General features: G+C 37.3%; 2 protein-coding genes and 1 pseudogene across 2 annotated transcripts in view; 2 read left to right on the top strand and 1 right to left on the bottom strand.

Annotated features, from left to right (window-relative positions):
* The window catches only part of LOC143450414 (ferroptosis suppressor protein 1-like), a 40,741-nt gene that overhangs the window by 6,082 nt on the left and 18,888 nt on the right, over positions 1-15,771 (bottom strand). The window lies entirely within an intron of this gene.
* On the top strand, positions 3,972-5,085 carry LOC143449268 (putative thiopurine S-methyltransferase pseudogene; annotated as a pseudogene).
* On the top strand, positions 7,558-12,481 carry LOC143449409 (small integral membrane protein 7-like). Its single transcript, XM_076949599.1, has 5 exons — positions 7,558-9,539; positions 11,461-11,502; positions 11,884-11,939; positions 12,060-12,150; positions 12,272-12,481. The coding sequence occupies exons 1-5, from the start codon at positions 9,514-9,516 to the stop codon at positions 12,285-12,287; spliced, it is 231 nt and encodes a 76-aa protein (XP_076805714.1). The 5' UTR covers positions 7,558-9,513; the 3' UTR covers positions 12,288-12,481.

The following is a 15,771-nucleotide window of genomic DNA, read 5'->3' as shown; positions in this document are numbered from 1 at the left end:
ATGGCGCCAAGTTTTTGCACGATCAAAATCAACACGATCCGCATAAGTAACCGTAGCAACATAAAACGATAAGAATGGGAAAAGCTTACGGTAAAGTTTTCTCATAAATTGTTTGGACATTACAAAGTCACAAAACCAGACTTTTTCAAACTACATACAGCTACAGTATACAGTGGGACCTCGTTAATCCGTACCCCGAACAACCGGAATCCCCGCTATCCGACACAAAACTGCCGGGAACGGATTTCTTCCCATGCATTTTACCCCTTTAATCCGGAAACCCCGCTGTCCGACTCCGACACAAAAGTTTTGGAACAAATGTGCTGAATCAATAGCAATAAAATCCGATAAACCGGATTATTAACAGTTAAGCGAAAATGATTCACGATTGTCCTAATACACTATGTAGGCCTACACTGGGTAGTTAGTTGACGAAACGATAGCCGATTATTATCTACGCATAATAACGTTGCGGTCTTTATTGATTCAAAAGTACAGTACTGTACAGCATTGCGCTTTGTAAAAAATTTTAGCCGCACAGCTTTTTAGTCATACAGTACTATGAAATACTGTACAGTATTTTAGAAACGAAAAAAGAAATTGTTCATCAACAGTAACAAACAACGCTTCCGCGGTCGCAAAAAAATACGTACATTACATAGGTTGAGTGCGGCAATCTATTGAAGACATACTGCTGCAACTCAATCGTGCTATCAGCTTTTGATATCGCATTGCGCAAAGATTGGAAACAGGTCAAAGAAAGTTCAAGACTGCTGGTCCCGCCGGAATGCTTCGCCATGCAAGAGCGGTTGTCAAACCGATTTGCGGCCGAATGTTCGTTACTTGGAGAGCATTCGTCTTTAATACGGTGGTTCTGGGGTTCGACACTGGGTCGGATCATACAAAAAATATAATTTTATTTTAGTTGCTGTCTAGCCAGAAAGTCGGTACTTAGAATTGGAGTAAGGTGCATACTGCGTTTTGAAAACGGTGCTGCATTTGTAAGATTGATTGATTTTTTACTTTCCAATAATCCGGATACCCCGCTAAACCGACATTTTTTTGACGAAACGAAGTGGTCCGGATTAACGAGGTCTCACTGTATATACATTTATACATTTTAATCCTCATCCGAATCATTGTCTGATGATGATAAAGGTGCGGGTCATTTTCTGTTTTCCTGCACCTGGTGCATTTGATCCTGTTCAGTCAGTGGCGGATTTACCAATAGGCTACGCAGTCTGAAGCCTAGGGCCTCGAAATTCAATTTCGAAGTTTGGGATTGATGCCGCTTTAATTGCTTTGGAGAACCTTACGCTGTATTTTTAGGGCAGGGATTCGTCTTTTGGGCATTTTGACATTTTTGTTATACCATTTTGTACCAAAGACATCCCAAAATTAAGAACATGCAAATAGTGTCTTGTTTTTTTTGTTTTTTTTAGGAACATTGGTTGCTTTGCACGCACAGTCGAATCTGACTTCAAAAATAAAATAAGGGGCCTCACAAATGGAATAGCCTCTCATGGCAGAGCTCCTCATGGTCTAAATCCGGCCCTGAGTTCAATTCACCCTGAGCGTCATTGCGCAAGGAAAGTTTAGAAAACGATTCGTAAAGAAATGGAAATGCTCTTTGCTGTATAATGTAAGATTCTACTGCATCGATGTATCTTCCAATTTCTGGTCTCATACGTGCAATTATCAATCTTATAAGCCTGGGCATTCATTGCTGATATTTTGAAATACGAAGAGAGCCGTCAGCACCGAGTTCTCCGCTACTAAAAAAGAAGAAAAATCTGAAAAGAATTAATTATAGCCTAAGTGTTAGACATATTTCTGGTGAAGTGTTTTACCTGTTTATTTAGCGATGTTTTGTTACAAAAAAGGTTTTTATTAAAAAATATTTTTTATCTGAAATATTTCTTCTGAAGCACAATGCCCTGTAAATGTAGGCCTACATAATATGTTCGTTAAAATAAAAGCGTTTGCTGTAAGCTAGCATTGTTTGCTTGCAGTATGTTGGTAATAGCATGCTCATGTTAATTTTAGCTGTTTGGGTCTATTTCCAATTATGATTGGAGAGAAGATTTATATTTAGGTTATTATATGTTATTGATTTGGTATACCCGGTGAAAAAAACACTTAGGCCTATGTTATACGTTAAAAAGCGTAAAACATACATTTGTACTCGTAACACGTAGCCTATGTACTTTTCAGAAGAATTGAATGGCTAATTTTAAGCTGTCAAAGCAAATTACAATCGTTCTAGTACAAATATCCCGTTATTCAGAAGTAGGCTTACCATTCGTCCCGTTTTAGCCGGGACAGTCCCCCTTTTTAACGTCTTGTCCCGGCGTTCCGATCGGTCGGCCAAACGTCCCGGTTTGGCATTCAGTCAGCCAGCATAGGCACACCGCATAGAAGCCATACACGAACATTAGCATGTTCTTATTATTGTTCTAATTTTTGTACAGAGTGACTACTTCACCGGAAAAAAACTCCCTAACCTTTTGTTAATGATAGGCCGTTAGGTTAGGAGAATAGACACGGAAAAACTTGATTTTAGCTATTTAGGATTTAATTGAAGTTAAATTTGTATTAAAAGGTAGATTTAGGTAATTAGATTACTAAATTGTAACATTCAAGTTAGGTTAAAAAGAACAGGTAAAATGTCGCTTTGAACGCACGATTTTTCCAGTGAAATAGAGGCAGCCATCTTTGTATCGTTAACGTCAATTCCTTCCTATTTTTCGAAATGAAATCGATATTTAGAGAACTAACACTTGAACTTTCGATGACAATATGGTCAATGAAGACAGCTAGGGTGGGCTTAAATGTAGGCCTACGTAATAATCCTGAAAAATGTCAAGTTAAAATATCACAGCAAAGGGGTTTGGGTTGTTTGAAAGCGTCCCGCTTTGAAGCCACAAAATTATGGTAAGCCTATTCAGAAGGTAAGTTATCACTGGTATTAGAATAAAGGAAAATACTTTTATAAGGAACATGGAAGAAATGGGTCAATCATCTAGAAAGCTTCATAATGTAACGGAGTATTCTGACCTTCAAACGTCAGACTATTTTCTCACATTCAAGGTAAAACGCGGCACCATCAGACCTAAGAAAACGATTTATTTGTTAAACAGCTCACGGTCAAAACTCAACCGAATCTCCCTTAAATTACTTAAAATCGGATTTTATAGAATGCAAAAGGTGAGATGTCAAACTGTTGATAAGATAAGAACGTGTTAAACGTGAGATAAACAACGATAATCACAATTAATACAAAACATCGTGAAACAATTCATCCCACATCAAGTAGAGAATTAATGCATTATAAAACGGTAAAAGATAAGATACTATAAATAACACGTGACATATTTTCGCTACAATAATAAAAAGTAGAATTTTCTCTGTAATGTTTCCGACAGATACTGATTGTCGCAATTCATTATTATGCAATCGAATGTTAACTGTGATTTATCACATTTCGCAAAATCATCCCTCATGCGGAAATTTTATTCTTTGTCGGTTCAATTTCCGGCCGTTGGCTCTATATTTGGTGTCTCTGCGTCAAAACGTGCGGGATGGGTTAAGTAGATTAATTTTCAATGCGTGACATCATCACTAAAAAAACCAAGTTATGTTATGCAATCACAGGATTTCGTTTCATAGTATACAAAACTTTTCGAAGCAGGAAATGGCCAGTGGATGGTTGATGGCAGCAGCTAAAGCACAGGAAAAATATTTATCTTAATTAATCATATCAACGTGAAAGTTTATGACGTATGTTGCATGATTCGTGTAAAATTACTACAAAACAATTGCATAACGCGCACTTATTCCTATAATGTTTGTGTAAAAGCAACAAGTTAGTTTTAGCAATCGCTATGAGGTGCAAGTGAAGCTGTGCTGATTGCAATTTGCACTTAGACTGAGCATGACGGCGTCACTGCCTGAATTACAAAGAATATATAACCAGGCGTATTCCGTAAATTAAACTTTAAGCTGCTTTTCAGAACAACACATACAAAGGATTTTAAGCTGTTAAGATCTAATTCTAATAGACCATAAACCTGTGAAATGGCGTGTTTCGTAGAGGGTGAAGTGACCAATATTTACGGTAACCAGGAAAGTGCCGTTATGGGAAAAGAGGAATGGACCAGTCGTTGGGAAAAACGACAAATTGGTTTTCACAGACCCACAGTTGACATGGATCTGGTGGAACACAAGGAAAAGTTTCTGAAGCCCAATTGCAGGGTGTTTATCCCATTGTGCGGAAAAGCTGTCGACATAGATTTTCTTGCCGATGAAGGGCACGATGTTGTTGGGACTGAATTCTCTGAAACCGCCATCAAGGATTTCTTCCACGAGCACTCCATCAAATACGAAAGATCGCAACATCCGACTGCACCTTATGAAATATTCAGAGGTACAGACAAGAAGATCACCATTTACAAAGGAGATTTCTTTGAGATCAATTCAACCATCTTGGGAAAGTTTGATGCCGTATGGGATCGAGCATCTTTCGGATCCGTTCATCCATCGCTGCAGATGAAATACGCGGATGTCATGAACGACCTGGTCAACTCGGATGGAAAGTATCTCTTGAGCACGTTCCAATGGGAATCATCTTTCTCCGGGCCTCCATTTTCCATTTCCCAAGATGATATTGAAGCCGCTTTAGGTCGTTACTTCAACTCCGTTCTCTTGGAGACTTACGAAGTCCGTGGAACAGCTTTACTCAAGCGCACCGGTGTTCAGTCTCAGCTTATCAATGTCAGTCTGCTTACTCGCAAGTAGGCCTAATACAAGATTATGTTGCAACAAATCTAATAATCTGAGTACACGGATCAAGATCTTATAAGAGTTGCATGATATATTATTATATTTTCTGATTTATGTAACACATTTAAGCTACATTTCCAAATTGTCCATGTTAACTTTTGTATTTAAAGTATCGCCTATAAACAATTATTTGGAGCCTTATACATACAGTTATCAGGGAAAAAGATATTAAAGTTGTCCCAATAGCCTACATGTAATATTTTCATTGTGGAAATTGGCGGATTAAAATGTATTTAAAATGTGTGTGCTATCTACACTATCGCTTCCGTGCAAGGGCTTTCTTGATGAAGACAAATAAACCAAAAAAACAGCCTCATTATTCTGAGCCAAGAGTGACTGATAAACAAGTTACTACTATAAGAATTTGAATATCTTTTGCGGAAAGTGATTTCTCGAGCCGTTATATTTTATGCCTAGTTTGGTCCTTATCGATGCAATCAACCGTTTGTGAGCGGCGAGGACCAAAGTTAAGTCGCGAATTAGTTTGAGTATAAAATGAAAAATAATGCCAGCACATTTTCCAAATTTCTATGTTAAAGGGATTGATGAACAAGCGTGTGGACATTTTTTTTATTTCGTCAATGCGGAATCGTGTTTAACTAACGATTAATTTAGCAAAATATTGAAGACACTATGCGAACTATTTGTATGGAAATAAAGGATGAACCGACTAGATAAGCCGTATATTTTTGATTTAATCTTTTTTGTTACCAATTGATGCACTTTTTGCCGTTTTTTTATTTCCAGCTTTGCTTGAAGAGATTTTGTTACATGCCACAAACGAAAAAGTCCGAACTGGCTTTACCTTGTTTTTCAGAGTTACCGGCGCCTTGTCGCGCCATAGTTTTTGATAGGGTTGGGTACTTGGACTGAGAAGCTGAACTCGTTTGTGACGACGTATGTAACACGGGTGTAGTGCAGAAGTGCACAACCACAGGATACATTTTAGCTACTCAAATTGTGACGTCATTTGGTTGTGCACTTCAGCACTAGACCACGAAAAGCTTAGCTTTACAGCCTGTAAGTCGTTATCGTGTGCGAATTTACTTAAAGTTTATTAGAGACTTTTTGGCTTCTGCAATTTCGTATTTAGAAAGTGGGTCTAGCATACAAATGCACAACCAGATGACGTCACAATTTGAGTAGCTGGGGTCTAGTCATAGACACCTTAAATAGAAGGACTGGTAACTTCTATGCTCGGTATCTGGAACTTGGGTCCCAAGTTGGAACTTGGGTCCCATCATAATTTGTGTCAAATACATGGTAAAACCTTAATTCTGGTGTCTCTTGGGGGGTTTTGAAGGGTGAGGAATTACTTTTTCATACTTTTAACCTTCTACAAGGTCATCTGAAGGTCATCTAAAGGTCAAATCACGAAAAAATAGTCCAAAATCACTCAAAATATTGCATATTTTCTCACTTAAACAACTGAAACACACAGTATGTTCCCCTGTGACTGAATTAAAATGTATTCATGGACAGTTTAGCCTGAATATTTCAACACAAACAATGAAATTTGTGAAACAACAATGAAAAACAACAACAAACAACAATGAAATTTGTAGAAATGAGTAATCAAAATACTTGTTGGCATACTAAAGATACTCTTTCAGTTTTTAGTAGAAAGTTTTTCTTTTCTTCTCAAACAGCCGAGTTGTCTTTCTTTGTCACTGTTGTCAAGCACAAATGCTTTCAAAAGAATGTTTGATAAAGTAAGACATGCTCCTTGAATTACAACCATTGGACTATCGATACGACGCAAAGCATGGCTGAGATGAGCTCAGCAGCAATGCAAGTTGCACTTACCAAACAGTTTATAGGCTGAGTATACGAAATGTACTGTTGAGAGTAGAGGTACAGTTAGTCCACCTCTATTTAAGTTTGTGAGAAACTCCGAATTAATCCGATGGTCGTCATCATTTTCAGTTTCGATACGCAAGATATTAGCTGGATATTTGTGTTCCAAATATCCAGCTAGAAAAATACATTTATGCTTGACACTGTCATTAGATTGCACTAGGTCTTCAGTGTCAGCAATGGTGATGTCAAATTGATCATCATCAATGCAAATGTTAGAGGTGCAAGGCACATCATGAGACTCACACGGAGTTGACTCATATTTTAAAAGTGCATTGAGATTTTTGGTTTTTGCAGCTGCCTTGATATCTACAATGTCAATATAGAAATTACCTCCACTGCGTTGTCTGGCTTGACCAAAGAACTTTTCAAGGGCCTCATCAGCAAACACACCAGGTAGAACGTAGATGAAGTTGTGCTGAGTCAGTAGCAACTCTGCGGCTTCGATGTTGGCTCTTGTAGACACTACAAATGCTTCTGCAGTTTGATTAGTAAGCTTCTGCGTCCGACCTCGACCACCTGACCATGCACAAGAGGATATAATGTCACAAGTTTCATTAAGTTTCTTGAAACTAGTGCAGTTCTTGGTCCATGGTTGACGACACTCATCACGCATGTTAATACCGGAATATCGATCTTTCACATTCATCATGTGAAACCAATCAGTGATGAGTTTGACAAAAATGATGGTGCCCTCGTTAATGCCAAGTTTATCCTTTAGAGTTGAAAGAGCAGCAACTGTCTTGTCATTGAAGATCTGGCATACAAAAGGCACGCTTTGTCTCTGCAAAGATTTTGGGTACACAGCTGTGTATGTGATCTTGGTAAGACGAATGCTGTTTTTCCGGTCTTCATTGTACAGTGCTTCTATGTCCTTCCATCGTGCAATATATGTCTTTCTATCTTTTGTGAAAGAAAGTTCCTTATCATGCACCGTTATCCAGTTATTTCTTATATTTTTAAAAGAATGAACGTAGTCAAAAACAAGGAAAGCATAAGAATTTATAGCATCAATGAAGACTTTACCAGGGCCATGTAATTTACCATAAACTGCAACATTTGTATTGCAATTATCACCTACACAAGAAATTATACTACCACCAGCATTTTTTACCGCTACTAGAGCTTCCAATAGAATTTGCTTGAGTTGATCTGAATTAAGTTTTGCAACAGGGTAAATGCGTAGTATATATCTAGGGCCACCAAAATGGCAGACAACTTCAATCACCAAAGCATGTGTTGCAAGAACTTCGGTATCACCAGAACCATTTTGCGCATAACCAACAACACGACCACCTGAGTACCTAAGTGTTTCTGTGAGCTTCACTTCATCAAAAAGAATGTGGACGAGACACTGCTGAGGTTGAAGCTTTTGGAAAAGTTGCTCTAAGTTTTCATCATGGAAACTACAGGAGAGTAGTTTTTTCAACAGTTCCACTCTCGGTAAAACAATTGAACCGGACTTTCGTATCATTTTATATGCAGCTGGAGAAATGTTATGAAGTTCGGCAGCAAGAATATAAAGATTTTTGTCAAAACGTCGACCTTCTGGAGGAGTGAGCAGTAACTGTAACTGAGCATAAATAAACTGGAAATGAGGCGAATCAGAACAACTCATGCTATTCAATTCCTCTACAGCACTTTTTAGATAGTCTGTATCTTTGAACTCTTACTCAGTAATGCATGACAGAATTTTGTCTAACTGTGACCATTTACTGAGAAGGCTATTCTTTTGCAGACAACCAGCTTTGGAAAAATATGTTTTAGGTATGTCCTTTCCATTTTTCTCAACACATTTAAGATGCAAAAATCCAAATGACGATTGCACGCGTTGAAAATGAAGAAATTGAATAACAGAACGTCCTTTTGCATCAGTTTTAGAAATGTAAATGTCATCACTATCACAAAAAAAAAGATGATCCTTTGGGAAATGCTGCTTGATGTCATTACAAAAAGAAGAAAAGTCAGCTATCTTATCCAGGCCTTCAGTACGGAATCGTTCCTTTTCAGCTCTCGCCTCTGCTGAAGCAGTTCTAGGCCTAGTTCTGGGTGCTGAGGAGACCTGCTTTAAGCATGACTTTAAAACTCCAGGGAAAATGGACGGTGGTTGGCTTGGTCTTTTTCCACCTTTAACTGAAATCCATTCACAGTCAAAATGATTAGCACAAGCATAGATCTGCTTAAGCTGTAGCAAACTAGAACGTTCATTTGGCATGGCATTAATCCAGCGGTTTCGTTCTACTTCATCAGTTGGAAATGATACCACTTTGGAGTACGGTTCCTCCCTGTAATTGCCTCGACAACCATATACATTACATTTCTTAGGCATTGTGTGTTATTAACAGAGACCCCTGAAAAAACTTTGTTCCGATTATGCAATAGAAAAAAAGAAAAGTTGCTTTAAAAAATTACCCTACTCTATCGGCATTGCCATAGCCTATAATTGGTTTCATCGTCACATGTGCTTATTTATCAGCTATTGAAGCAGTTAGAAAGCTTTAAAGTCACATATGCTTGTCTGCATGCCTTATTTTAAATATTTATACAGTTCTTTTCCAAAATTCAAAAGATTCGCGGCACACCTGAGAATCTGTGGCGGCACACTTGTGTCTATGATTGGGACCCAAGTTCCGTAACCCGAGAGTGCGAGTTACTAGTCCTTCTATTTAAGGTGTCTATGGGTCTAGTGTACAAAGGCATTCTGCAGTTATGCTCTTGTGTACTAGACCCTAGAAAGTTATCTGTTTTGCTCCAGTCTACTAGGTCACTGCACTAGCTAAAACTTTTAAAGTACATTGCTGTAATATTTCAACCATGATTTCGGATTTTATTTTGTTTGGGTAAGTGCCACTGATACACTGGCCATAGTCTACAACTGCCGACTTAACAAGCAGCCTAACCTACTATCAACTATGTACATGCATATTCCCTAACATTCTACGCTGATTATATATACATTCTGACATTATCGTGTTATCGGTTTTCTCAAAAAACTTAGTTTTTGAAGCTTTGTGGTTAGGCCTACTTACTTTTATTGCAGACTCAGTAGCCCTATAGACCTGTAGGCAATCCAAAACTTCGGTTTAATTCCTAACTGTCCTGATCAGCAAGCAAAATTTGGTGGCTAGTAGGCATATTTACATACATTCAATCAAGACTGGAAAGCATGGTTATTACTGACTAGACCTCATGCTTGCCCATAGTGGAAAGTGTGGCAGCTGCATGCACTTACCATTCATTCATTTTCATGCTGATTTATAGTAAAAAAAAAACAAAGAAAAACTGGTTAATTGAATGCCAATTTATAATAAACAAATAAAGAATTGAGTCTTTGGTGTATGTCATCATGCCAAAAGTTGCGCCTTTGCACGCACGATTCTCGTCGAAAACTGCAATACTTTCCAGTCTGGGTGCTTGCAAAGACAAAAATTTTGGCTTGAAGATGTGCACAGGAGGCTCAATACAGTTGGCTCAAACTTTGTCTATTTCATTATAAATTTGTTAGAATGTAAAAAACTTATGTGTTCACATTGATAAGTCTTGTTCTTGCTTCTGCTACACTTTTTTACTTCGGGATGCACTCAAAACATATTATATATGCTTATCTGTTTAACTTTGCTCTGATATTGCTTATATGTGTACTGGCAGACTAGCGTAGTTTTGTATTACTAGGTTATCTTTAACCCATGTAGTTACAAATGTTTTATAAACAGTCAACTATGCTTTATTTGGCCGTCTTATAATCCAGACAACTGCTTTATTTGGACAACAGAAAGCAACGAAAGTAAACATTACAGTTGTAATCTCTCGTTTATTTGAACAAACTTATGCTTTACTTGGATAATATTACTCACAAATTTTGCGTGATTGTTCTGGAACAATGAAATGATAGTATCACTGTACATATTATCGGAAACAAGACAAGTCGACTTCACTGCCTGTTGATAAACATCAAACAATTTTACTCCAGCTAGAAATGAGTAATGTTGAGCTATAGCGCTTGTAGCTTGATGAAATATGTGCTTGTTTTAATTTAAATGTTTGATTGCACATAGACGGTTATTTTCCAGGTCAAAAGGTTGCTTTTCTGGATGTTTTTATTGCCTATCTACTGCACTTTTACCATATAATACTACGGAAGATAGGCATAAGCCCCTTAACACATATCTTTGATTAATTTGGACATGCTCGTTTCTATGCTAAACTCAGACAAAATCAACAACAATTTATTAAAGTGGCCGACTAAAGCAAAGATGACTTGATATACTGACTGATTGTAGTAGTGGTTGCAATTATACTAACTTGGTATGCTACTATCTATACCAGGGGTGGGCAAATTTGTTCAATGAAAGAGTCACTTGCGGAAAAATATAAACACCAGCGAGCCGCAAAATCAGTAATGATTGTCAATTTGGTTATTATACTATTAGTAGTCATTTTGGGATATTACTTTTTAACTAAAAGACCCATAAAAACATGTTGGTGAGGTGCATTTTGACAACCTTTGCAATAGAGTATAGAATCTATACCTGAAAACAATGTCGGAATCGATGTCTAGTGTTACGTCATAAACGAAATCCAGGCCTAAATAAAGAAAAACTACACAGAAACTTTCATAAACGGTACTCTTGGTAGCCTTTACATTTTTTGGAATTTTACGATTCGACTAGAAGAGCCACAAAAAACATGCCGGAGAGCCGCAGTTTGCCCACGTCTGATCTATACAGTAAGCCAATTAATTAAACCAACTATGTTTTTCAGAACTTTGCTGGTCAATGCAGGAGCCATATTAAACTTCAGACTGTAAGTACTTGAAGCATGAAGCATGTGCAAAAACTGTGAAGGCTATTTTGGTTATTTCAGTAATTTGATTTCTGATAACAATACGCTGACATAACTTGGCTGTTATTTACTAGCCTATTGGTTACTATGTTATTTATCCCCGCCTATGTCCAACCAACTGCTATAGGTTACAACATAACTCCTCAATACTCCTACTTGATCCCCGATGTAGGACTATGGGAGGGCTAAAGTAATGGGAACCCCTTGTTATGGTGCTTACACTTTTTCACACCTTAAAGCATGATTGAACTAAATATGCTGTTTTTAACTGTTTTATGCTCATATTATCTTTGCAATGAATCCATCGTTATTGGATTGATACAAGCATGTTTGTTCTTTTAGCAACAAGAAAAAAGATGAAATAAGTTTTAACGCTGATGCAATGGAACCAACTACAGGTAATTTTTATGTTTTAGACACTTTTCCAGAAGTATACGAGTTAACATATTTGTTGAGCGAACAGTCAAAGTTGACACTAATATTGGCAACAAAATGAATTTTAATAAAGTTTATCGCAGGGGACAAAGTTCGTGAATTTTTGAGCAACCTGCGCTACTTCCGATTAGTTATTGCGACTTGGAACATCTTCATCATGTTCGCTATGGTTGTGTAAGTAATGTTGTGTGCATTGCTGTTTTTTTCTTTAAGTAATTGTGATATGACAATTGTTCTTGAAAGGTTTAAAGTTTATTGCGATTACAGAAAACTTTAAAGTATAAACTTCTTCCAGGTTATTTGGATCTTGATCAAAGTACTTTGGGTAAGTGGAGGTGGCAAGGTCTTCTGCCAGCTACAGCGGGAACATCACACAATGAGTGACATGTCGCCAACTGTTTGAGCTCTTATTGAAAATATACATCCTGTAGAATTGAGTATTTTTATCTTGTTCTTTTTTTATTTTTGAATGTCGCAATGTTAAGACAATAAATATAATATTATTAGAACATCGATGACTGCTTGTGGTATAAGGCCCCATGAGGTTTACTTGCCTTTTTAGTACGTTTTACACACAGGTGGGCATTACCGCGGTACTATAGTATCGAATTACTGTACTGCGGTACTTTTTCAGTACCGGTACCGTCCGTATTTTTCGAAAAAAGTACCGAATTAATTTTTTCAGGAAACTTATGTCGGTCCGGGACTCGGTACTTTTCAAGTGATAATTTCAAAATTTTAACAAGTATGTTTTCAAAAATACATGTTAATTAATCCTTAAGACTAATTTTAGCATCTGTTGAACTGTTTTAATGTAAATATGACAAGTAAAAATCCAAGCGATTAACATCACATATGTTTTGACCTGGAGTAACCTTTACCGGGAACATAATTGCGGCAAACATTGCATTTGCAGCAGCATCTTTTACACAAAAAATACCGAGTATCGACAAAGTACTGAACTACATTTTAAAATACAGTCGACTCCTCTTAATTCGGACACTTTGGTTCCGCTCACTTTTGGCCGAATTAAGCGGAGAAACGGCTTTGTCCAAATTAAGCGGAAAATCAATTGTTCATTTCATGGTCATGCGTAAAGGCAGACAACGCATTTAAAATACTGTAGTGTTGCGTAATAAATGAATTGCAGCTGCGCTATACTGCAGTAACTGGCACTGATCGCATAAAACGTCTTCGTTTACTTTAGTGAGCAATTTCACTTTTTGTCCTACATGATGGACGCAATTGTACCGAAGTAAAAGCGACTATGAAGCTGGCACGGCCTTATATGAGTTCATTGTCGATTGTTACTGCATGAATCGTCATTGTTTCAGCATAATCACTCATAATGCAATTGCATCTTGTGTTAAAACGAACGAAGTACTGTTTATTGTGTCATAACTAGGGCCATTTTTATTTTGACCTAAAAAAAAATTTTTTGACTTTATTTTTATCAAATTTTGACTTTATTTTGACCTAACGAAATTGCTTATTTGTAGAGGCCACAGTTCTTCCTCCAGTTACCCAAACATAATATTTTGTCGAAAAGTCAAGGTGTTTTATGAATTATTAAAAGTGCGTCGTGTTCTTTGGCGATAGATTTAGGTAGCTTGTGTTATTTTGTCCTTGTGAAAGGGGCACTTTGCCTCGATTTTCTCCGCATGGTAAATTCTAATAAACAGCAAATTAAACAGGGAATGCTTGTTGTTGCTCCAATCCAGCTTGATGGCGTTTACTTTTCCTGTGGCTTTCAACAAAATGTTTTTTATTGCACTTCATTATGACCTCGCAAAAATTGCACCTTAAATCACCCCCGGGAGTTGCATTAAATTCATCAGAAAAATCTCGACAAATCTGTCTAACTTTTGCTGAAGACGATTTAGCTTGCTTGGGCATTTTTGTATCACAGAATGTCAGTAGGCTATTCCTAAATTCCAAACTGTTGATCTTCGAAAATACCACGTTTATGAAGAGGAAGTGTTTTATAAGAATTATTTAAATACGTAACAATGAATAAACAATGGACAATTTGCGATAAAAGTTGCTGCTGATCCAAGTGGGCATTGTGACTTATTTCCTGCTTTTATGGGTTAATATGGTTTAATTGTGTCACAGTTCCTGATTTACAATGCTTCCACGAGGATTTTTACAAGAATTACTCTCAAGAAACACAAAAACTTTGTAAAAAGCCATATTTTGACAAATTTTGACTTTATTGAAAATTTTGACTTTATTGTAAATTTTGACTTTATTTTGACCTATAAACTTCTTAGAAACAACCCCCTAGGTGCTGAAAACAACTTTATTCTTTGATTCGTGGTCAGACGAGGTCCTTAAAAATTTTTGACTTTATTGACTTTTGCGGGCCCTAGTCATAACCTAACGATGGAATTGCGAACCTGTGTCCGAATTAACAGGAGTTTTTTACGTTCAATTTTTACTTTTGTTCCGTTCCCGAGCATTTTGGCCGAATAAAGCGGTTGTCCGGGTTATCCGGTGTCCGAATTAAGCGGATTCGACTGTAGTACCAAATACCCGAAACGTCGGTACATTTTTTGGCTAGTACCGTTACCGACGGTACTTTCAAAGAGCCACCTCTGGTTGTACAGTATCAAAACTTCATCCTGAGAAAGATGTTTAAGTTATAATCCCCCACAATAATAACTGAAAAGTTATGAATTTACTAAAACCTCCAACTCTTGTGGAGGAACAATCAATCATTTTATCTTTTGTCAAAAGCACAGTGGGGACGAAAAGAAATCATGGCAGTTGTTAGTAGCACGCGCCAATGTACGAGAAAAATTGACAAAATCGAAAAGGCTTAAAACTTGCTCAAAAATAATTAAGGTAATATTTGCTGGTAACAACTAGCACGGCCACTAAAACACTAATTAATATTAGCGTATGTTGAAAAACATAAATATTTTGAGTACAATTATGAATAGGTTACAAAATTATTTAATTGGTGTTAGGGTATTATCCATTCTGCCATTGTCATTGTAACTTTGGTTCCATTTCCATGTAAGCCAAGTTGTGGCAAATGTGACTGCAAGAAATTAATGCATTTCTTTGCAGAGATGGAACGCCCAGCTTTTATAAAGACTTGACGTACTTTGAAATGGAAACTTTGACTATTTGCCTTGATAGTTACGTTAGAAATTAATTTAAGCCGAAGTTTAATCCAAAGTGGCGTACCAACTCAATTAATGGTGGCGGTTAAATGACGTCACGAAGCCAAATAGAAATCTAGTTCAAGGAAAGACCCGATATTTGTATATTTACGTCATTCTGCCATTGTTTACACACACATTTTGTGACTGGCTTTCTTTTCGACCAAGATCAGCCGTTAGTCGTGTTTTCGGTGAATATACTTTGTTATTCCGATGCAGCATTGATCGGGCAACCTGTAGGCCATCGCCCAACTGTCGTTCTCTTTCCACAGTACAGTACAGTAAGAATCTGTGGACCGCACTAGGCTTACGATGTAAGATGGAAATAAGTATACCTTTAATTTTAACTGAATATTTGAGGATATAGGTTAAGTAAAGCCATGCAAAATTTTAGGCCACGAGCGATTATAATAAATAGTTCATCGGTGCAAGACAAAAGCGCGTTAACATTTAATAGAATGCCAAAGCATGAATCAAAATATCAGTGCGGCGTGAAGGGAATGCGAAAGTGGAAGCGAAAACTACTGGATACGATTTTATTTGTAACACAGCTTGCCGGCTTTGATGGGATACATAATGATAACTGTCTGGAACAGTGCATGGGCCAAACTTGTTACGCATGAGT

This window comes from Clavelina lepadiformis, chromosome 3 (genome assembly GCF_947623445.1).
Source record: "Clavelina lepadiformis chromosome 3, kaClaLepa1.1, whole genome shotgun sequence".
Classification (NCBI taxonomy): domain Eukaryota; kingdom Metazoa; phylum Chordata; class Ascidiacea; order Aplousobranchia; family Clavelinidae; genus Clavelina; species Clavelina lepadiformis.
This window is presented reverse-complemented; position numbering and strand designations above follow the sequence as displayed.

Coding starts and splice junctions, on each gene's coding strand:
- LOC143449409 (XM_076949599.1), top strand. CDS start 9,514: ATGATTTCGGATTTTATTTTGTTTGG. Junction 11,503..11,883: donor GCCATATTAAACTTCAGACT/GTAAGTACTTGA, acceptor TTGTTCTTTTAG/CAACAAGAAAAAAGATGAAA. Junction 11,940..12,059: donor TGCAATGGAACCAACTACAG/GTAATTTTTATG, acceptor AGTTTATCGCAG/GGGACAAAGTTCGTGAATTT.